This window comes from Molothrus ater, chromosome Z (genome assembly GCF_012460135.2).
Source record: "Molothrus ater isolate BHLD 08-10-18 breed brown headed cowbird chromosome Z, BPBGC_Mater_1.1, whole genome shotgun sequence".
Classification (NCBI taxonomy): Eukaryota; Metazoa; Chordata; class Aves; order Passeriformes; family Icteridae; genus Molothrus; species Molothrus ater.
Genome location: NC_050511.2, coordinates 56,300,356 through 56,324,278, shown reverse-complemented (window position 1 = coordinate 56,324,278; position 23,923 = coordinate 56,300,356). Strand labels below are relative to the sequence as shown.

The window sequence follows — 23,923 nt, the reverse complement described above, 5'->3', positions numbered from 1 at the left end:
TTTCGGGGTGTCTTCTGCTGTTCTGACTCCTTCTCTGTTTCTGCAGGCTGCCTTGTATCGGCTGAGTGGGGATTGGAATCCTTTACATGTGGATCCAAGTTTTGCTGCTCTTGGAGGTGAGCTGATGGGGATACCATTGTGTTAGTCATATCATTTGGATGAAGGATAATGTAAATGTATTTTTAATCTATTTTTCATGTTGTACATTTTTCACAACCTGGAAAAGTAGTGCTTGTTTTATAGCTGTTCCTAGAGTCACCAATTAAATAAGTTCTGCATGACACTTCAGTTTGAAGCATTGCTTCTTGTAGCTAGAGATGGGGAATGGTGCTTGAATTTTACTTAAAATGGAAACATACTTTCTAACTTATTTTCCTTTAGATCTTGTTTATTGCCACTGTCCTGTTTTTACAATGTCTATTTCATAAGCAGAAATAATTGACTATCAAAATTTCCAAAGGAATCCCATAAATTCTCTAATATGTATTCCTTTCCATTTGAATAATTTTGAGATTACGTGGGTCTCAGTGGAACTTTTTCAGTGTAATCTTATCTATCCCAGTAAATCCAGGAGGGCAGGAGAGAGGGAGCTTGTTAGCACTTCTTTCCTATAAGATTGCTTAACTACACCTCTTGCTAGTGCATTAGCTTGTTAATTTACATAATTCTACATGCCAAAGCACTATATCAGAGACTGCATTAACTAGTTCTTGAAGAGAAGCAATTAATGAAAAGGGATGTTTTCTTGAAATCATGTAGTAAAGTTATTTTTTCAGACATATTTTCAAGCCTTGTAAGTAGTATAGTTTGATTACTCTGGGCAGCCAGCAATTTGATTTACGTAAGAAATTTTCCTGAATATGTGTGGTATCATCATAAACATTACGTGAGACTACTAATCTATAATAATGAGTCTGCAGTTTCCTGGTGAATTTCTTTTTGATATGCAAGTATCACTGTATGGTGTTCTTATCAAGATAGATAGAGCAGAGCTATGCTTCCTTGTTCAGATCACACTTAACATACATTCACAAATTATCTTTCATAAATGCATACTAATTGGTTTGTTAACTCAGTTTTGTATACTTCTATGTAAATTTGTGTTCATAAGTAATGATTGTCAAATACTAGAGTCCAAGAAGAGATTTCCCCGGTTTGTTAAAGCATTCTGTTTGCTTATGATGTTGATTTGTTAATGATGGTGATGGACTTGAGAAATACATGTTTATAATTGAAAACTCAGTGTTTGGAATAATAGTGATGATAATAGTTTAAAAACTATGAAAGTTCCAAAATACGCTACCTATACTAAATGCGAGTACTGTCAAAGAAGAAATTACTGTAGAGATAGTCCACAATTTTTTTTTCTAGGTGTGCAAATGTTTTTTTTCCTTCACATCTATTCACACACCTTCTTGTCATGTAACAATCTCTGTGGATGCTCTCTTTTACTGGTTCTCACCAGTGCGCATGGAAAGCAAGCATTCAGCATAATGCATTCAAGTCATTCCTGGATTATTGTTAACATTTCCTTAAGTGGATAATATTTCAGAAGACATAAACCACATGAAAACACCTGTTTGTATTCTTGTGCCTTTATTCCTGTATCTTGTGTTTCCAGATACTAGAAAGCAATATTTATTTTGATTTTGTTTCAGTCTAGATATAAAGTAATGGAATTTAGCTCATGGAATTTTTCTTTGAGTATTAGTTTTATAAAGAAAACACTGGGAGAAATAGGATTGGGTCTATTTGAGTTCTGAATAGAGTGGGTGGTTTCTGGTTCTTGCATAGTGAATTGAACGGAATTTTTAAAGAGCTAGATGTCACTATAACATTCTGAATGAGAGGTACTGAAAACTGGTGATGTTACAATAGTGCAGTAATCTGACTGCATGGTAACTTTGTGCTTTCAGAACAGGGCCCATTGTATACAAAATAGAGTGCTATTAAAAGTGTACGTACTCAAATATTTTGTGGGAAAGTAATGACAAAATGATCAGACTGGAATACTTACAGTGAGAAAACAGACTCATATTCCTTTAAGCCTGTCATTCTGTCATGTCTTCTAATGTAATGTGACAAAATTTCTCATCCATAATTCTGCTAGCCTTGTCTTTCCTTTGGTCTCATAATTCCCATCTTTCCCAGCATTGAATCTTCCATGGCTTCAGCTTGCAACTAGTTACCACACAACCACTTGCTCATTCCTTATCTCTCCCCTCCCTGTTTTTCCCTTCACTTCCCTTTCCTCTCGCACCCCCACTGCTGGTGGGGTGGAGAGTAGAGTTGCAGAGAAAAATAGGTAAAACTTGTGGGTTGATATAAGAACACTTTAATAACTGAAGCAAAGTAAAATATTATATTAATAATACTAATGCTACTGCTACTACTACAAATAATAATGAAAAGGACAGAGAAGAAGTGAAGAGTAAAACCCAAGAGAAACAAGTGCACAACACATTTGCTTATCACCTGCTGACTGATGCCCAACCCATCCCCAAGCCCTGATCAGTAGCTCCTGGCCAGCTTCCCCCAGTTTATATCCTGAGCATGAGGTTCTGCCACCTCTTTGATGGCGGATCATAGGTCACGGAAGAGTATCCGGCATATGTTAGACACTATTTAGCAACAGCTGAAACATCAGTGTATTTTCAGCATTACTGTCACACTAAATTCAGAGCGCAGCACTGTAAAAGCTACTAGAGAAGAAAATTCATTATAGCCCAGCCAAAGCTAGGATGGCGTCTGTCTGTCTTGATGGTGGTTTCTTTTCTTTTCTTTTACATCCTCCATTTCTCTGCTGGCTTGACTTTCTCCTGTCTCCTCTTTTTTTGTTTGTTTTGTTTTGCTTTTGGTTTTTCTTCCAGCTGTTGTCCCTTGAGAGAACCTTTTGTGCTGTGTACATGCAATGAGAAGTTGTTAAGAGCTCAAGAAAAACAGACTCTGGCAGACAGTAGTAGCTATAAGTTCTGGGCAAAGCAACTAGTTTCAGTGCCAAAGCTGGACAGCTCTGTCTGGATTCCATGGGCTGTTGCAAGTGTGATCAGTTACTGTTTACCTGCCTTGTCAGGTCAGAACAACCTGTTAAAGGAATCAGAATATACAAGCAGCATGTTTATAACTTAACAGTTGCACTTTAGCAAATCTGAGGCCAGTTGTCAAAGGTTGATTTTGACAGTAGTGGAAAAAGATGCAACACTAATATAAAGCTTATCCTCTGCCAAGGTTGAGAATAAAGGTAAATTAATCCTAAAGCAGGCATTGTATTAGAAGACTTTGGCCAACCATGAATAGGAATTCAAACCAGGAAGTATCAAATGATCTTAGTATTGCCACTTTTTAATGATTACAACACCTCTTACCCTTAATGTACGTACTTACATTTAACTGTATGTCTGATGTGCCTATGCATGCATACTAAAACAGATAATCTTATTTTTCATTTTGTCACCTCTACAGACAGGGAATAATTCTATTTCTGGGTTTCACAGAGCACAGGCAGTGCTAAGAGTGCAGCTTGTCACCAAGCACTTTCCTTTGTCCAAAAGTAGAGGAAATAATAAATAGTAACAGACACTTTTTTGTTGAGATAAATTAGGTTAAAAAGAAAAAGGATTAAGAACACTAATGGAGGAAAATACTATGAATAACGTATAGCTATTAATAGAAGCTGCATTCAAGGTCCTAATATAAAAAATGCTAAAATGTTACCTCTTTAAACAGGATTTAAGAAGCCTATACTTCATGGACTATGCACCTTTGGGTTTGCTGCTAGAAACGTTTTGAAGCAGTTTGCAAATAATGATGTGAACAGATTCAAGGCAATCAAGGTCTGTGTGTTCATTCTTTGCATTAAATTTCCTGGATTTTTCTATTTTAGTGCCAAAAGAAATCTTAAGTGTGGGGGGAGTCTTTCATGATGTGTTAATTGCCAGAATTGCTTTTACTTACAGCTGCATGCATTTAAATGCCTCTGTCTTGTATGTTTGCTTAAATATATAGGCTTTCTACATTGATAATTGACTTAATTTTCCTCTTTTTTTCATTTCAGTAGAACCAATGTGTTTAAGCTTTGCATTTATATATAGCAGACAAATATTTTCGCAACCCTACTTGTTTTTTCTTTTTTTGCTTTTAGGTTCGCTTTGCAAAGCCAGTCTATCCAGGGGAAACTTTGCAAACAGAAATGTGGAAGGAAGGAGATAGAATCCATTTTCAGACCAAGGTCAGAGCAATCTCTTCACTGTGGGCTTCAGAGGAAGATGTATTGGTTAAAAGAGTGGGGATATGAGGGGAGCAAGAAAGGATGACTCATTAAGCAGCACACCATTGGCAAAGGCTTTGTAAAGAAATGAAGTAAATATAATTAAATAGTCTTACTTACTTTATGGTGTCACTAGGATTCTAATAGAAGTACCATTATAATTATAGGACTTAATACCCTTGTGTTAAAGGAGGACTCTTTTCATTGTTGTGCATTTTTTTTGTTTTTCTACTGGGGAAAATGAAAATAATAAAAAAGCAGTCATCTTCAGGTCATCATAGTGTGCACTTGTTTTCTGTAGTTACTCATAACTTTATGTATTCATCTTTTTTTTTAACATTTATTTATCTTAATCAGCTCTTAACAGTTTATGCATGTAAGTGCAGATTTAGCTTAGACTGGGTTAAACTTAAACTGCAGCTACACAGAGCAACTTCCTAAAAATGGAAATTTCATAGCAGTTGAACATAGTAACTACAATAAAACAGTGTTTACACTTTTTTGAGATCTGGGTTTACTTTATTCTATTTTCTGCTAGTAGTGTTGTCTCCATGTCATAGGGTACTTGGTGGGAACTAAAGGTAAATAAAACTCCAGATAAAGGGCAAAAAGTAAAAGTGAATGTCATCGCTTATGTAGCATCATATGACATTTTCACTTTCTCTGCCTGTGATTTGATACTGATATTTGTCAATATTTGCTTTGGCTTATGCAGTGAGAGTTACATTGCTTTGCTGGCCAAAGCTTTGCAGCCTCATCTCCATAAAAATGTAGCCAGCTCTTGATTAGTGAGTAGGGTAGCAGGTATAGTTACAGCTGCAAGGAGGATTGGGCAAGTAAAATCAAACAAGGAGAGTCATCATAGGAACAGAGGAATGCTGTATTCATATAGATTTCTGGGATATACATCGTCTGAAGGAGGCAAATTTTATTTGCAGACCTGATGGGTAGTAGCAGCTACAGAATTTCAGGATGGTAACAATGTAGAGACTACTTTGTACAAAATCTCCATTTGTAATTACTAGTAGCAAATGAGGTAGTTTGGTGCCTCAAGTGAGCTTTGAAAATTACTGTAGCTATATTTAAAAGATTGATCACTCAATTTGGAATTCATATGTCTACTTGTGATGGTTTCCATGTACCATGTTAGTTAATAGAGTTCATAATATACTTCCAAGCCCGTCCAAATTTGTACGCAGGGTGAGTTGTTCTGTTGTGTTTAAAGGCAAAATTCGTAATTATGCTTGGTTTAGTAATTGCTAATATGTAGAGTTTTGGTGAATTTTGCTAAGGATTTTTCTTCCACAACTTTGGAGTAACTGATTCTGGATAGATTTTACAAGGTTTAACAGGATTATAGTAGACCATCTTAAACAGTTATGAGGTGTGCAGAATTTTGTTTCTAACTGCATGTTGGATTTGTATGAACTCTGGTTAAATCAAACTACAGATGGACTTAAAGTTTTGAGAGGGTGGTTTGAATCCATTTTCAGCATTGTCTGAAGTGCAGTGGCAGCAGGTGACAAGCTGTTAGGCATGATTTGAGTAATAGTTAATGTAGTCCAATAAACTAGGCTGTGGTACTTGATGTTTCTCCAGTTTGGCTATTTGTCATACACTTCTCTATATGCATTATCAGTGAATCAATTTGCTATCTTCTGTTGGCTGCCATAAGTCAGTAGGGTTTGTCACATCCCTCAAAGAGAAAATACCAAATTGAAATCCATTTTCTTATTTGAAGTAACTATTTCAAAAAATTAAACTGGGGAAATTCAGGTATTTTCCATCATTCTTTTTGTAATCTTTGTTGTTTGCAATCCTTAAAAAGCTGTTTCTAGTGCAAGTTGAAGCATAAGGCATGTGGAGATAGTGAAATTGTCTAAATGGATTGACAACTGAGTATCTACCTCAAGGAAAAACATTTTAGAGCAATGTCTTTCTAAGAACTATTTATGAAGAAATATTGACAGCAACTTGTAACACTGGAGGTAAATAAGGTTTTTCAACTGTTTTGTGAGAAGAACACCAGCAATAAATTTTGGTACAATTTCTCCAGAGAAAAATAATTATTTTGCTTGAAGAGCTGTTTGGAAAACATAACAATTTGTCTCAAGACTACAGCACATTTATGAGGTGTTTTTTTTCACTCTGTAACTTCTGTTTTCTCATTACATCTCTGATTTTAAAATATCAGGAATACTCCTTAGATGCCCTTCTTTTGTGTCTTTCTGCAAATAAATCACCTCTTTAATGTATTTTTCCCCCACTACAGATTAAGGAGACTGGAGAAGTTGCGATTGCAGGGGGCTATGTGGATATAGTACCAGCCTTGGAAAAGCCTTCTGCTCGAGAGCCTCTAAGGGTAGGTGGAAGCAATGGAAGTCTTAACTTGAAGAGAAGCATAGTTAGGCTTTATTTTGGTGAAAAACACAGGAAAAATACTTAGGTCTCTTACCAATCTTATTTGCAGTATTTAGAGGAGTTATGAATTCAGAGATGTTAACATGTATGTTGTTTAGGCTTCAGATGTTAATTGATCTGTTCGAGAGGAAAATTCCAGTTGTTTACACTGGATGCTGATGTTTGATGTGCTTGATGCTAATGGGTCTCTCAGGATAAACATTGGGCTGTATTGTTACAAAACAAGGAAGGGCATGTGCCAGTGATGGCCATGTTTTGAGCACTTGCATAGCTCAAAATATAAATTACTTAACATAATTTGGATGTGTAACTGTAGAACAATGCTTTTCATATTATTTTGTAGATGTTGAAGATCAAACTCTGTGTAGGATGTAAAAGTGTGTGACCTTTCTCAGTTTTTTCAGAGACACAGGGAGAGGGGCAAGAAGGCATTAGCATGAGTGAAAATGACATAATGTACTCACAGAAAAGAAGTTTCGTCATGGAATCATTTTGAAATAAGACTCTGAGAGCTGTTTGTACATGTGGTTAGGCCTGGCACACAACATGCTCTTTATCTAAAAAAAAAAAATCCCCAGCATGCATGCATACCTTAAGCCTCCAGTACTGTACTTGCCACAAAACACAGAATTGTATATGAAATAATGAGGATGACCCTAATGTGGTCTACAAGTCATTTAAGGCAATGCATATTTGTTGTTTATTATTAAGGCAATGCCTTAGTAAACTGTTTTTTTTCCCCATTGATTCCTGCATGCAAACTATGAAATTTTAATGCTTTGAAGTTTATGAAATACTGAGATTGTGACATTCATATAAAGCTTTTAATCACAGAATGGGGAATATTGGGTGATACTTGGGCTGCATCCAAAGCAGCATAGCCAGCAGGTCGAGGGAGGGGATTCTGCCCCTCTGCTCTGCTCTGGTGAGACCCCACATGGAACACTGAATCCAGCTCTGGGGACCCCAGCACAGGAAGGGCATTGACCTGTTGGAGTGAGTCCAGAGGAGGGACATCAAGAAAATGAGGGGGTTTGAGGACCCTTCCCATGAGAAAAGGCTAAGAAAATTTGGTTTATTCAGCCTGGAAAAGAGAAACCCTCAGAGTGACCTAGTTGTGGCCTTTTATTACCCAAAGGGAGACAAAGAGGAGCTTTTCACAAGAGCGTGTAGTGACAGGATAAGGGGAAATGGATTCAAACTAAAAGAGGCTAGGTTTAGATTAGATCTTAAGAAGAAATTCTTTACTGTGAGGTTGGTTAGGCACTGGAACGGGTTTCCTAGAGAAACCAGCAGGCTGTGGCTGCCTCATCCCTGGAAGTGTTGAAGGCCAGGCTGGATGGGGCTTGGAGCACCTTGGTCTAGTGAAAAACGTCCCTGCCCCCCAACAGGGGTTGGAACTAGATTATCTTTAGGATTCATTCCAATTCAGGCCATCCTATGATTCTATGATTTATCCAGGAACCTATTTCTTTTTGCTGCTTGTGTTTAATCTTCTAAGAAATTCTGAATTGTTGAATGAAGTTCAAACCTTAGAACTTTCTTGAACTGCTCAGATTGTCTTTTTTAAAAAAAATTGGCAGAACAGGTGTTCTTCTTTAAGCTTACCCTGTGAGAAATTAAGGTGCTTTGGCAGAAATTTGCTGGCAGGGTCAGACACCCACCAGGGGAAACCAGCCTGACTGTGTGAAGATTGGCAAATTTAAAGACCATTGGGAACCATTAATATAATGGAAAATGTTAGGCTTAACCAGAGAGGTGACAAAATAGCAGCCTGAGGAGTCTTGTGTTCTGCCCTACAGTTAGGTACAGCAAACAACTAAAGCTCTGAGACTTTCTTTGCTCCAGTTCCAGTTAGACAAAAAATGTCACTGAAGTAGCTTCCCTAAAGTGAAGCCTTTTATCCAGTAAAAATATTTCTTAAAAGAAAGACAGTGAAAGGCTTGCAAAATAATGTGCTTGGAAAAGTTGGAAATGTAAATGTAGCTGATCCCACTGTTAAATTTTTTCTGCACTGGGTTCTGACTGTATTCATTGTGCAGTATGTTTTGAACATTTTTCATGTCAAAGTAAAAACTTTTTTTTTTTTTTTTGTTCTGAAAACTAACATAACATTCACTGTAGAAAAAGTGGCAGTGGTTATCATCCAAAGGAAAAAAAAAAGGGCAATTTAGAAGTTCTTAGAGCACTAATTAAAAAACATTGTCTGATATTGTAATGATAAATGACAAAAACTATAAAAACAAAATCTGAAAAAAATTTAAATGAAAATTTGAAATGAAGCATTTTTTGCTTGAATGTATTCTTTAGTGCTGATGGTGGCTAGAGGTGATTATTTTGTGGTAGAAAAAATCTCAGTTGTATTTAATAATTCTGATGTAGATAGTTGAAGCTTTGCATGCTGGAAAGTGACATGTTCAGTACCTTTTAACAAAGTTTCAATTTTAAATTCTTCATACTTTCTTTTTTTTAAAGGCTGGAGGGCTGCAGAGTAACCTTGTGTTTGAAGAAATTGGTCGCCGTGTAAAAGAGATGGGAAATGAATTGGTAAAGAAAGTTAATGCCGTATTCCAGTGGGACATCACTAAAGATGGAAAAACAGCAATGCAGTGGAGTAAGTTGCAGTGTTTATGTGATACCCCAATGCATTTTTGTTATGAAGTGGGATTAATTGTAATCATTCCAATTAAACTGATAGCTTGGAACTAAGCATAGCGTAGTAGATGAATATGTAGTGGGACCTACAGGTCTGAATGCAATCTGGGTGCACAAATGACAAGGAGGTCAGATAAACTTTGCAGGTACTACTCTTTCAAGGAACATTCTTCTGTTTGGTGTAGGCATAGGTTACATCATCCTTTAGAACTTCAGTGCATTTCTATTTACATTTTCCAGATTGGATTGCCACTGCACTTAGGAAAGCATGCTAAATTAGCCTAGTAGGAGTGTTACAGTAATTAGTCTGCTGGTGATGTACATGCTAACTGATCTAAAACAAATAAGTAATTATTTCTACTGCATTGTTCTTGTCACTTCAGTAAAAAACGTAGCCCAATTTGTTTCCATTTACACTTTTTGAGATCGAGGTTTAATGGAGGCATAATCGTGATTTCCCATCATTTAAGCATGGAACTGATTGATGATGAGAAGCTGAAGCCTGTAATAGCACTGGCTCACAGCAGAAGTTTTTCCTGATTAAATGAATAATAGAATTATGTGAAGTGGTCTGATGGGGGAAAGCTACTTCCTCAAAAACCTTTTCTTCTTAAGTTCTCCTTTGTTCTCTTTATAAAGATATGTATATTTGAAAACAACCCCAAATCTTCTTTTATTAATTGGATAGATTTTTTTTATTTTTGGAATTTCTTTTTTGTTTTTTTTTTTGTTGATATGTCTACTGCTTTATTGGTGGAGTGTAAAGATTTTCCAAAGGGAAGAAGCTTAGTGAGGTTGTAACTTCCAGGCCTTTTTTTGGGGAAATGAAAGTCTGGGTCAAGCCTGTTGCTTAGACTTCATTTTGTTTGGTCTCAGTGGTTGGATGTAGTCAAAAGAATTTTGGGGATGATGCAGGTGAAGGGGCTGCTCTTTGACAGGCTGAGAGGGGAGACTCACAGTAGGTCAGATCAGGTCTGCCATTATGTTTTGTTCTGTACACTGTGGCTTTTTTTTAAACTATTGTTGAGTAATTTAGAAGCCTATCATTTTACTTAATCCTTTCCTAATGTTGACCAGTAGAGATTCTGAGTAGCAGGACTGCTGTTAAGTTTCAGGAAAAATATTATACAGAGATTGATCAGGATAGTTGTGTTCTACTTGCCTTGCTTTTTAAGCAGTTTTTGAGGGCTAAAGAGTGATTTCTGTTTGGATAGAAGTTAATAAATATGAATATACCTGTGGGGATTATGCAAGCTGATTGCCTATACATCAAAATGAGACAAGGGAAATACTGAATAATCCAACTCAGACATTCTGTCTTAAAATTCATTACTGCTCTTAATCATTTCTATTGTCTGCAGTTTTCCATTTTTGCATGAAGTAATTTAAATTATGGACATGGTTAGAACTTTGAGAGAAGGCATACAAAGTTTTACTTGTGTTCTTGCTTTTAGGTGATATTATTACATTAGGTGATATTATTATCACGTTTTTTAAGTGGTAATTAGAAGTGCATTGGTTAAACTCCTGAATACTTGAAGTGGAAACTTGTATTTGTTGAGAAACACTCTGTACTCCACATCAGTCCTATTGTTTCATGTGTAGCTAAACTTGATAGAAGTGATGGTCATGTTTATAATGACAACTAGAAAACTATTTCAGGTTGATTGATCATTTGCATTAACTTTGGAATTGCTTTATTGATCACCTAAGTTCAATATTATGTATGTCCAGAGAATAGAGGGACAAGTCAATGGAGGAGAAATCTGCTGAGGGGTGTTTCAAGATATGAATAAAATTTCTCACACAGTGAGAAGTTCTGAAACTGCAAATTGCTGAATGCAGAACAAGCGCACTTAGATATTTAGGCCTGAGCAGTGCCCTTACTTGCCTCATGAGATCACATTTTATTAGAGGGGAAAGAGGTGAATGTTTTTACTATTGTATTCAGATCAAGAAGCTCCTGCTTCAAATAAATCAATTGTCAGCCTTTTGTCCTCTTCTGCTTCTCCTACTGAAGCAGTAGGAAGAACATACTGCTTCCTGTTCATATGTCTCTAGCTAAAAGGGATTAAATAGACATAGCTTTTGTTTGTCTTGTTCCCTCTGCTTCTGTTGCAGTGACAATTTTTTGTACTATTATATGCATTTGGAAAAAAAGATCCCTGTGGGATGGAGGCTGGAGGAGCGAATCTAATATATTTAACCATTTCCCACTGCTGACTGCTATTAAGAGCTGAAATGAAACTTTTCCAGAACCTTGGAAAAGTTACTGTCAAAATTTTTACATTGTGGTCATTTCCTTATGAAGTACTGTAGTCTCTGTGGTGTAGTAAGGCTGAAGGTAAATATCTAGGTGACCCAGCAGGGTGTCTGTAGGAAATGTTGTTTACTTTTCCTTTTGGGAGTACTGGTATGCAAGTACTTCCTTTGTATATCACTTTTTTTGAAAAAACTTAGTGTCATCCTATTTCTGTATTTGTTTGTGTTTTCTGGATATTTTTGTGTGCCTTTAGATTTCAAGTACTTTTTGGAGGAAGAAAACAGGAGTTGGTTAGTACTAAAAAATAGTTAGACTGCTACAAATAATCTAAATATTAAAATTTCATATTGTCTATATGAAAATAGTTAAGAAAACTCACTAGCAGAATTTTAGGAGTTACGACAACTGTAGTATCAACCTTCACTGTTTGTCCCTACATGGAAAAAGAGCCTAGTATTGTTGATGTCTGTTTAACTCCAATGGCATATTTTTAATGGCAAGCTATATATGTATCTGCATGATTAAATTTTTATTTGGGGAATATTTGAAAACACTTCCCTGCCATTAAAAAGCACATATCCAAAAAACCATAAAGCAAAAGGCCTTCAGAGGCAAGTACCTGAGTTTTATAAGCAGTTGCCAACTTAATTCTTTATGCATGTTTGCGTATGTTACATTGTTATTCAGTATTCAAGTGTGTTTTCTACCAGATGCTGGTATAATTCATTTTCCATGGTAAGTGCAGAAGAAGATGGAAGTTTGTGAGTTTACATTCCAAGGAAGGCAGCTTTCTTGAAGTTAGGATATTCTCAATAATCTAAAAGATTTCTGACTTTATGTGATTTTTACAAGATCTCTGTATGGTCATCAGCAAGACTTTTGTAATTCGGATGAGCAATGACAGTCAGTTTGGAATATATAACACTGACAATGCCATTTTCTCACTTGAATGCTTGACTTTGAGTTCTTAATGTAAGGTGAGCTTCCGTACACAGTTAGAAATTTTAGTCTTAGTCAAGTTGATTTTTTACTTTAAAAATGAAGATGACAGTACAATGTTACCTTTGCTATAGCTTGAATTTATTTCTGTGTCACTATTTTGACTGGTTTTCAAAGGTGCTTCAGATTTTAATGTTACTTGACTCAATTAGTAGAATTGCACTTCTTTACTCTACATTTAAATTTGGCCTGGTGGTTACTAGTTGATCTTCTGTGTACAAGAATTTAAAATAATTTTTATAAATGTTATGCTGCTAGATTAGATAAATTCTGAATTATCTTTCTCTCTTTTCTAAGTAAAATTGCCATTTTGGAGGGTCAATCCCATAAAGTACATAGCTACAAGAAAGCCAAAAGGAAAATATGATATTAAAATAAATTCACAATTTGGTTCACATAGCTAAATATTACATACTATTTCAGTGTATGGTCAAAATTCTTGACAAGTTATCACTGAAACAAATTGTGTATGAGGAGGAATGTTATTTTGGCTGAGTTTTTTGTTTTAAGCTGTAACTCGATGTTAATTAACAATCTATCTTTTTTTAGGCCTCTTTTTGTAAGGGCCTCCTAGGCCTTTACAAACAGTGTTTCTGGTTCTTTTGGGCTACCTTGGAGGCCTCATTCTCTTATTTAATTTGGTATCTAGTTGTTCTGTCTTGTGTTTTAATTTTTTGACTTGTCACTTTTACACAGCTTTGTGCTCTTGTGAAGAGTGCAGCAGTTGACAGTGCTGGAAACAATCTGGGCCCTGCAGCCCATTGCTCCCTTACTCAATGGTTGTAGCTCCAGCATCTTCTGCTGATGTCCTTCAGCCTCTTCAGATCAGGGAAGGAAGCAGATAACAGAAGGCAGCCGCCACAGCACGAGTGCTTGTCCATTTCTGGGCCCCTCAGTCCAGGAAAGACATTGAGGTGCTGGAGTGTGTTCAGAGAGGGGCAGTGGAGCTGGGAACGGGTCTGAGCACAAGTTCTGTGAGGAGTAGCTGAGGGAGCTGGGGCTGTTTATCCTGGAGAAAAGGCAGCTCAGTGGGGACCTTACAACTCTCTACAACTGCCTGCAAAGAGGTTGTAGCCAAGTGAGGATCAGTCTTTTCTCCCAGGTAAGAAATTGCAGGACCAGTAAAAATGGACCTCAATCATGGAATGATGATGTTGGAAGAATTTATTAGTGGAAAGAATGGGCTGTCCAGGGAGGTGCTGGGGTCACTGTCCCTGCGGTGTTCAAGAAATAACTGAGTGTGACACTCAGTTCCATGGTCTAGTTGTCAAGGTATTGATCACTTAAAACTTGGACTCTGAGATCTTTTCCAACCTTAATGATTCTCTGATTCTGTGAAATTTGTTCTTGTGTATGCAATGAATCTTTCAAATTTTAGGGAAACAAAAAGTTCTTTTATTTTACTATATTTATGTTTATTTCTAGTGTTCTAACTGCAACTGTGACATTTTGATCTCTACTTTCTGCAGTAAACCAGGATTTTTAGAAGTCAAGTGAAATTTGTGAATTGAATGTAACTTTTGTTGGTACAGAGAGACATCTTTATGGAGGCACTAGTATTATGACACTAGTCTGTTTAACCAGCAGTGGCCTTTCCTTCTATGCAGTTCTCTGTGGATGGTGTGAAGCCATGAAGAGGTGTAGAGCAATTGACTGTGCAGTCAGGATGTGAAATTTTGGACAGCTCATCTGCTGTGTAAACAATGTTGAACTGTAATGCCTGACAACTGGCCTTAATTAGTGGTATCTCTGTATAAAAACAAGCTGTTCTAATTCAAGAGGATGATGAAAATCCTTTTAAAAGAGATAAAGCAAGTATCAATACCTCAGAAATAAGTGTAGTGGTACTGAAACTACCTTCACTTTTTAACAAAAACCTTAATTGATAAGCCACCCCAGATTTTTCCAGTTTGCTTCACTACCTAAAGCATGCTTTGCTCTCTCCTGCATTATCTATTACTATACAACAATAGCCTTTTTTCAGGCTATTGTTAGTTATAATTTTTTTTATTATTTTTAGAGTTAGGGTTTCATTTCAACTTTGCTTTCTGTAGAGAAAAGGTAATGCTGTTGAGATCCATTGGCTGATAGTTAATGGCACTCCAGAACAGCACTTAGAAGAGTTTGCCAATCTGTTGCTTTTTTTCATGTTTCTGAAGTTAGTGCTGAAGGCAGGAGATGTTTCTGTTCCTTTCCAGTTCTCAGAAGAATAGAACTTTGTTATGAGAACTGGGGAGAAATTGTTACATGTGGTTGGTTGTGAACAGCTGATAAATTAAAGTGAAATTGCTCAATAATTTACGATGCAATATGACTTCAGGCAATGAAGACCTGTTTTTATTTGGTTAGCAGTTGAGTCTTGTCTTGCCCTTACTTGTCCACTTTAAAGCAGAATAAAACACAAACCAAACTAAAAAAAATCTGACTGTTAATATTTTTCTTCTAGAAATGGTAAGGCACTCTTCAAAGTAAAAAAAAAAATTCTTACCCCAAATACTAGGTTTTTAGGTTTTTGGAAACCTGCCATAAAATGTCAATGTCTACTGTTCTGACTCCTATATATGTGAATTTTCTCTATTTTTATTTTATCTCTGACAACATCATCTTTTTGATGATAATAATTAATAAATTTTAATTAATGTAATAAAACACCTATGTATTGAAGTAAAAGCAAAAATTTGAAAGAAAACTAGCATTTCATTCACTTGAACTTCTTGATTCTACTTTTCTGCCAGGTGTGTAATAGAATGTATTCCACAGGATAAACAAGAGGGCACTCTCTCTGGTCATTGGAAAGCTAGGATTTTTTTGCTCTAATGTTTGGGACCTGTTCTGGAATTCAGCTTCTTTCTTTCATTGCTAGTTTATTTATCCACAAGCTAGTGCTCTTGTTTAGTCTGAATTGTATTTTCAGTATTCTAGCCTAGGTGTAGGTCAGGAGGGAAGAAAATGGATTGTGTATGTTTCCAATCCTTCTGTTTGTTTTTTTGCCCTGCAAAAAAATTGAATAAACAAGTTTTTGTTCATTCAATTTTGTTCACTCCCCACTCATTCATTTTGTTCACTCCCCACTCATTATTTATAAAGTGGGGAGTTACTTTCCTTCGCTAAATACTAATATCTGATATATTTTGGACCACTCTTTATCCACAGTGGCACCTTTTTTGTTTTAACTACTTGTATTAGAGAGGTCAACTCATTTATGATGAAGCCTACAAAAAGGAATGGATCAAGTAACAATTATTTTGTTGTTTGTTCTCTGTGTTTTTATAGAAAAGACAGTTTTGTTGTCAGAGTGCTTTGCTTTTGTGGCTGCCTAGGGTTTTTGTTTTTTTTCATTTTTTTGCTTCCTTATCAAAAATCTTAATGTTATTTAAAAAGAATCTAGAGGAAGTGGAAATAACCTTTTTGACATTTTTGGGAAAAGAATGTACCGCTAGATCGATCCTTTTCTTTTTTTCTTTTTCTTTTTTTTTTCCCTTTGGTTTTTTTTTTTTACTTGGAATTTCTAGTAACTAGTAAGGATTACCTTGAGGTGGGATTCAGGATTTGAGATGATCAGCTTGAGCTTGGTACCCAGCAAGGTTATGGAGCAGACCATCTTGATTGCTATCACTCAGGACATCTGGGAACCAAGGGCCAGGGTCAAATCCAGCACAGGTGTAGAAAAGGCAGGTCCTGGCTGACCAATATGCTCTCCTTTTATGACTAGGTGACTCACCTCAGCAAAGCCTTTGGCACTGTGTCCCACAGGATTCTCCTGGGAAAAGTGGCAGTCCACAGCTTGAACAGTCATAATCTTTGCTGGGTAAAAAACTGGCTGGATGGCTGGGCCTGGCGAGTGGTGGAGCCAGTCACAAGTGGTGCTCCCCAGAGCTCAGTATTGGGGCCAGTCCTGTCTCATATCTTCAGTATCATTGTTGTTGGTCTGGATGAGGGAATCGAGTGTTCCCTCAGCCCTTTCACTGATGACACCAGTTTGGGTGCAAATGTTGATCTGCCGGAAGGTTGGAAAGCTCTGCAGAGGGATCTGGGCAGGTTGGATCAATGGGCCAAGGACCATTGGATGAGGTTCAGCAAGATCAAGTTCCAGGTCCTGCCATTGGGTCACAACAACCCCAGGCAGTGCCACAGGCTGGGCAGAGTGGCTGGAAAGCTGTAAGCTGCCCAGTGGAAAAATATCTGAGGTTTTAGATGACAATTGGTTGAACATGAGCCAGTGTATGCACAGGTAGCCTTGAAGGCCAGTGGCATCCTGGCCTGTATCAGCAACTGTGTGACCAGCAGGACCAGGCAGTGACTGTCCCCCTGTACATGGCACTGGTGAGGTCACACCTCAAGTGCTGTGTCCAGTTCTGGGCCCCTCACAAGAAAGACTTCGTTGGTGGAAAGAATGAGGGGGTGAAGTGAGTCCAGAGAATGGCAATGGAGCTGGGGGAGGGTCTGGAGCTCAAGTCCTGTGAGAAGCAGCTGAGGGAGCTGCTGTTGTTCAGCCTGGAGAAAAGGAGGCTCAGGGATACCTCCTTTGCTGCTCTGTACAACTGCCTGGATGGAGGCTGTAGCCAGGTGGGTGTTGGCTTCTCATGCTGCTTCTGGGACAGGACAAGAAGAAACATCTGCAGACTGCAGCATGGGCAGTTCATGTTGAACATCAGGAGAAATTTCTTCACAGACAGGGTGGAGTCACCATCCCTGGAAGTGTTCAAGAAACTGCTGTATGTGGCATTTAGTGCTGGGGTCTAGTTGTTAAGGTAGTGGGTCTTTTCCAACATTAATCATTCTGTGATTCTGTAAACATGAAAGATTTACCTTGATTATGGGTGCCATGATTACTCAATGTTAAAGGTGTGGTTGTGCTTTGAGAGGTTAGTGTTAATTGTAGATATTGACGGTAAATGATGGTCTTGGGATTTCTCTAGGAAATGGAGAAGGAGAACAAGGACTGTAATAATGTTAAGTAATATCTTAATGTACAACAATGTAACAGCTGTTAATTATGTACCATATTCAAAATAAAACTTAAGGGTTGTGAGAACTTTTCTGAGCCATTACACCTATTTAATTGTTTTTGTCATCTAAACCTGACACTGGTGAGACTGATGGATCAGTATTATCAATAAAGTATATCTAAATTTCTTTTCAGCCAGTACTTAGTGAAGAATGAGAAGTTGTGTCTAGGGAGACAGTATGTCAGGCTTCCAGTATCTAGCTCTCTTCTGGAGCAGTGTAGGAATGGTAGGGACAGGAAAAAAAATTATTGCCAGCAGAATGAAATACAAAAAGGGATTCCTAAGGTCCAGAAGTAATTCAAAACAGTTGGCTAGAAACTGCGGGCATCCTAGACACCATGTCTGTGTTTTGTGAATTAATCTGTAGTCCTTGCTGACCTCACTGTTTGTCTCCAAGGGAACAGTCTGGCTGCACTAGTATGGTGCTCAACATTAGCAGCATTTGGGTAGAGGAGTATTTTAAAAGCACCGGTTAACTTAGTCTGAAAGCTGGTATCCACTCTCAGACTTCTTGTGGTGTGTGTGGCTTGCATTTCATGATTCAGTGGATGATTTTTTTTGATTTTTGTTTTCCTAATAATAGTCTGTGCCTGCATAACTTACAGGAGCAATGTTAAAGGCTCAGGTATGTTAGATCATATAGTCGCTGGTTTGGGCCACAAGGATGTTGTTACACAGCCCCTACCCACAAACACAAATATACAGATAATTCATCTGGTGCTCAGTAACCTTTTTAAATTTCTTCCCATATTGCTTGAAGTTAGTGATATGTATCAAATCTGTTCCAGGATTTATAATTTACCTTAAAATCAACTGGAAAATAAAAATCCAATATGTCACTTCTCACTGAGCAATGTTGTATACCTAAGTCCCCTTCTAGTTCTGTTGTAACTAGATAAATATTGCTTGAAGCAGATTTCAGAAAATGAAAGACTTAAATATGCTAAAGCTACTCCCAGTCTCTATAGTTCCCCTTACCCTGTCAAAAAATTATTTGGAAAAAACTGGCACATAAGATAGTTTATGCAGAAATAAAGCTCCATTTTAAGGCAAGGGCCTTAAAATTTTTCCATGAAGAGCAACTAACTGTCATCCATGATTCTGTGATTAGAGGTGCCGTGTTATTACAGGAATATCCACATAAATAATGTGTGGGATGGGGGCATGATGGATCAAGAGGCAAAGGTGTAAAGGAAAGGCAGGAATTTTCAAAATCTGAGAATGACTCAGCAGAGCACATCCTGTCAAAATACTCTTCTAAACAAATGACACCATACCTGATGGTGTTAGCTTTGTAGTAGATTATTTTGGCAGGTCATTTGGCGTGGGAAAAGAACACTCTGAAGCTACAGACACTTGTAGGAATTTTTGTCTTTCCAGGAGAGAAAGATAATTGGCAAGGCTTTAAACACTCCTTGCATGAAGCAGAATAGGCTATATTGTGTTGCCTGGAGGACAGACCAGGGAAAATGGGCAGTGTGTTTGAACACCACTATATTTGCCTTGTCTGACTACAGGATGCTGGTTTTGAACTTTGAGGCTTTATTACTAACTTGAACACTGTTGCAGTAAGTGCACTAATCAATACCCTGTGCATCTTAGGTGTCATTTGAAAATAGATTTACCATCGCTGCAAGAATGTTGAAGTCCTTGCTGTAAACACCCTCCCCTTCAGTACAGGAATATTTTTTTTTTTTATTTTCTTTCATTGATGAAGAAGAATTATACCTCATTTATTTTCTGAGTAGCTGATAGCTGATAATTTAGACTGGATGCTTTATAATAATGGGTAAGGAAAGTACTGTTCTTAAGCCTGAAAGTTTTATCTTTATTTTGAAATTAAACTGTCTTTGCTCTTGCTTCTCAGCAATTGACTTAAAGAATGGCTCTGGAGCAGTGTATCAAGGACCTGCCAGAAATTCTGCTGACACTACCTTCACTCTCTCGGATGAGGATTTCATGGATGTGGTACAACAAAAGGTCAACCCCCAAAAGGTAAAGCCTGGGTGTCACAGACATACTCTCTTGTATGTAGACATATTATTTGCCTTACATCAAGCTGTGGTTCATGACTGTTTGCATTCTGAAATCCTAAACCCTGGGAGGTTTTGCCAGTGGAGACCAGAGTCAGATAAGGTATAAGCACATCGGTATCTTATACTGAATTAGCCAGAAAGTGTGAGGGGGCATTTATGCCATCTTTATTATCTTAAGGCAAAGATAACCACAAAGGATTAAAGCAGGGGCTCTGATAACACCGAGGTTGTGGATTCAATACCTGTACAGGCCATTCGCTTTAGAGTTGGTCTAGATTATCTTTCTGGGTTCCTTCCCACTTAGAGTATACTGTGATTCTGTGACATAAAGCCTGGCAGTGCAAAGTTAGGAGTTTGTTTACTTCCTGGTGCTTCACAGTATACAATTTGCCAGTTTAGGTTTGTCAGTTTGATCATTCAGGTTGTTTTGATTGTCATGTTGCAGGAAGTTGATGTTTGTTGCAGTGGTCTGATTTATTGCTAGTAGTGCAGCACAGAGAAATGTCAAGACAATGCATGCATTTAGATGGTCAAAATTTACCTAAATCAGGATATTTTTCAGGGAAATACAGATTTAAGGAAGATCTATAATCTGGGTCTGCACTTTTAGCTTCTTAAAGTAATCAACTGATTAAAATGACTAATTTTACTAATAAAAATGCCTTGTGTAAAAGTAAATTGAACTGTCACAAATTTAATATGTCAGCTTACAGATTAAAGCTTGAGCAAATGAAAACTTTAATTAAGCTCATCATGTATCAAACAGTTCCTTTTCTTTGATCTCAAGCAGAAGTTGTTGGAGACTTTGATGGTAAATTGGAGACTAATGATCATGGTGAATATTTTTTATAAGTCTTACATACCACATGAGTAAAATCCTTTGTGACCCTCTGTATACAGCAGGCATAAAGCATAAACAAACAAGATGTGTTTCTTGTGTAATCATAATGTGTAATCATCAGAATGCTAAAGAACAGTGATTGCAATTCAGGAACATGATCTATGTTTAGGCATTAGTGTTTCCTTTGAGTTTCTATGAAGTTTTCCATCTAAAGAAGCTCAAAGCATCTATTCAAATTCTTTTCTGCTGGCTCTCTCTATTCTTTATTTGAATGTATTTCAAGCTAATGGAACTATGCAAAGGGCTTTCAAACTCCAAAGCCATTGTGAAGCAAAACTAGTTTTAAAAAAATACGAACTAGATTGAAACAGGGTCTTTGAAGTAGGGAGAATAAAAATGTAATATACAGCATTGAAGTGAAAATACTGATTGATTTATGACTTTGCAAATGCAACAAAATGTTGCTTATTTCCTGTTTGTTGTAATATGCTATGTATAAAGCCATTGCATTTCTTTGGCATATGTGTGTAATACATTGTGCAAGTATATGTTTGTATTTAGTAGGAATTTGAGTGTGTAGCTTACATTTTCATTAGTCTTTAATTTTCATTATATAGCCTTTTCATTCAATTTTTCATTTCTTATAATGAAATATGGATATTTGTAGTGTGAGGGGATGATGCTGGGAGCTTTATTTTTTGTGCCCTGCTGAAGTTTTGCCATCAGATTCTGTGAAGGCATTTTTCTTACAGTTGGAGAAATGCTCTGTGCTATATGTGGAAAGGGAACAGAGGCCACTGAAGTTACTTTGTGTTTATTTTATTTAATTTTTTCCCATGAGTGACAGCATTGGCCTTGTCTGCACTATAGATAAAAAAATCTGGTTGTGGATGGTATTAGAATTGAACAGGTTTTTTTAATAACTGATAACCAGTTAAGCATTGTGCACTAAAGGCTTTCTCCTGAGTGCTAAACAACCGTTCTTTGGCTTCTTATTTTGTTCTAGTGACTCCTTGGTTTCTTAGTGAGCAGTTGAATACATGTTTTTCCCTTCTGTTTTTTTTTAGGCATTCTTTTCTGGTAAACTAAAAGTGAAGGGGAACATCATGCTGAGCCAGAAACTGGAAATGATCCTGAAAGACTATGCCAAACTCTGAACTGCTTGATCATCTACCACGGCAGTGAAGAACTGTAGAAGACTGAAACTCAATTAGTTCAGAACCAATGATTTGCAGACTAGTTAACACCAATGTACTGATTCATTATACTGCTAATATACAAGCTGATTTAATTGCTGTAGACAGAAGTTACAAAATGAAAATAACTGTTATTATTTGTCCCTTTTTAGTTTCTCAGCAATGGTAGAGAATCATACTTTTCTGATCGTACATCTTTATCTAAATGAAATGTATTTAGTTCTTACAAAGAAGCATATATTTCTATGTTAATTCTGAAGAAAATTAAACCAATAGACTTCATTAATATCTCCTTTTATGTGTCTGTCAGTCTTCATTTATCTTGCCTTAGATAGACTTAGCTTCTGTGAGTCTATCTGGTTTATTATTCAAACAAATAGTTTTTGTCTCAAGCTCTCATGATTGTATCAAAATAACTGGAAGATGGAAGTAAATTCCATTTACTTACATCGTGTCATTATGTGGGGTTTTTTTTCTGCAGAAAAAACCTCTTGGCATTTTGGAACCCACATTGATTAGCCATTTTCATATATTACTCTTGTAAATCACAAAATGGTTAACATTTAGTGTCTAGAGGAAGCTTTTTCATGTGAGAGGCATTAAGACTGCACCAAAGTCCATCACTAGAGCCAAACTGTTCTTCATGTAAATTCATTCTCTTGAGGGCTGGCATCATGGCAAAAGGGAAAGATGGAAGTGAATTCCTCATTTTGAACCCCTGGCCAGAACTGAGTTAGCATCTCTAGCCATATGTATTCCTAAACAATGTATGCTCTTAATCACTGATTGTCACATGAACACCTGGAAATTTGATGTCATCAAAGTGACCAACATTTTGCATGCTCAGTTACCTTTTTTTCACCTTCAGATGTGTTCTGTCGTGTTACTTTTTGGAGATGGAAGAATTCAGACCATCTGAGGCTTTTCTTCTTGATCAGAGGATCTTTTAGAAGATGAAATTTTTAATTCTTTGGGTGGTTTTTGTCCCAAAACTTCCATTCCCTGACTTTGTAAGCAGACTGTAGCCATTAAAGAACCTTGTGAGGCTGCAGATGAGCTTGACAGTTCGAGAATAAATTGTACATGTTCTAATACTAACTCATATTCTCAATAAATTTATTTCTTCGCAGCTGTACTATCAGCCATGCTTTGGTTCAGGTGAAGAAACATGATGTCAACAAGTATCTAATGTAATTCACATCATGAATAGATGGGAAACAGAACAAATAAGAAGTTTGCCATCTTAAATAGGCCATCAAGTAGAAATTATGGAAGAAATGTCCTTTTATCAGTTACCATTTACTTTTTTCATAGCCGTCATTTTCATATATAATACGAGTTAATAATTGCCTGTACTGCCCAGCTTCTGTTTATCAAGCAGGTTTGTGTCAAATAGGTAAAGGGATCTTCTGTTAGTTTCTCTGAAGAAATTGTATGAGAAAGAGAGATTGATTTCAGCTTTGTAATTTTATGCATGATCTTGGTACACCAAGACCCCTGGTTTTTTACATACATATTTCCTGCCTATAAATCTATATATACTGCCATAAAACTATGTGTTTTAAAGAAAAAGAAACTGTGAGTAACTAACTGTGAGACTAGGAAAGCAATTACCAATACATCCATATAAGAATATGGTATTTGTTGTAAGGTACATTGTTTTGATAATTCTCAACAGGTGTGGTTGTTTTTTTTTTTCCCCTCAACCTCAAAAATAGTCTGAAATCTGAAAGTACTGCTTCACAATGAAGGAACAGAGTGTTAGTAAGCGTTTTTTCTTTCCTCTATTTAAGTAAGAAGCAAAAATATTCAGATGGGGGAAATTGGTAATACTGAAATTTGTTGCAATTTAACAGGTTGGAGATCACTAAAGAACATAATTTTACTAGATGTCTTGGTATATGTTGGTTGAGGATGAAAGATTTATAGCTACTCTTGTAATTTCTACCCTGCATAGTTTCAGCTGGACAGAAGAACTTTACTCTGGCTTCAGCTTTCTCCCACACAGTGAACTGGCCATAAATGTTAACCTTGAGTGGAACAGAAAGTCCTGTCCTTCCTTTTGCATACCCAGGCTACCTGAGCACCCCTCTCAGTATTGTGATAGACTGTTTTTTAGGAGTATAACTCAGGTGTTTAATTATTTCATGTGTTTTATGGCCTCAGTAGCTGTTATTGATTATTTTGGCATGTTGATTTTATTTCTAGTCCAATGTATTTAGCCTAAGAATGTTCT

At 36.9% G+C, this 23,923-nt stretch overlaps 1 protein-coding gene across 2 annotated transcripts in view; it reads left to right on the top strand.

Moving 5' to 3' along the window:
* Positions 1-21,980, top strand: part of HSD17B4 (hydroxysteroid 17-beta dehydrogenase 4) — a 62,779-nt gene extending 40,799 nt beyond the window's left edge. For both annotated transcript variants that reach the window (XM_036403331.2, XM_036403332.2), the window contains exons 18-24: positions 47-116; positions 3,727-3,833; positions 4,142-4,228; positions 6,540-6,629; positions 9,164-9,302; positions 19,482-19,609; positions 21,559-21,980. In XM_036403331.2, coding sequence (XP_036259224.1) covers positions 47-116; positions 3,727-3,833; positions 4,142-4,228; positions 6,540-6,629; positions 9,164-9,302; positions 19,482-19,609; positions 21,559-21,648 — 711 coding nt within the window. In that variant the 3' untranslated portion in view covers positions 21,649-21,980. The remainder of the gene's footprint in view (positions 1-46; positions 117-3,726; positions 3,834-4,141; positions 4,229-6,539; positions 6,630-9,163; positions 9,303-19,481; positions 19,610-21,558) is intronic.
* The last annotated feature ends 1,943 nt before the right edge of the window (positions 21,981-23,923 follow it).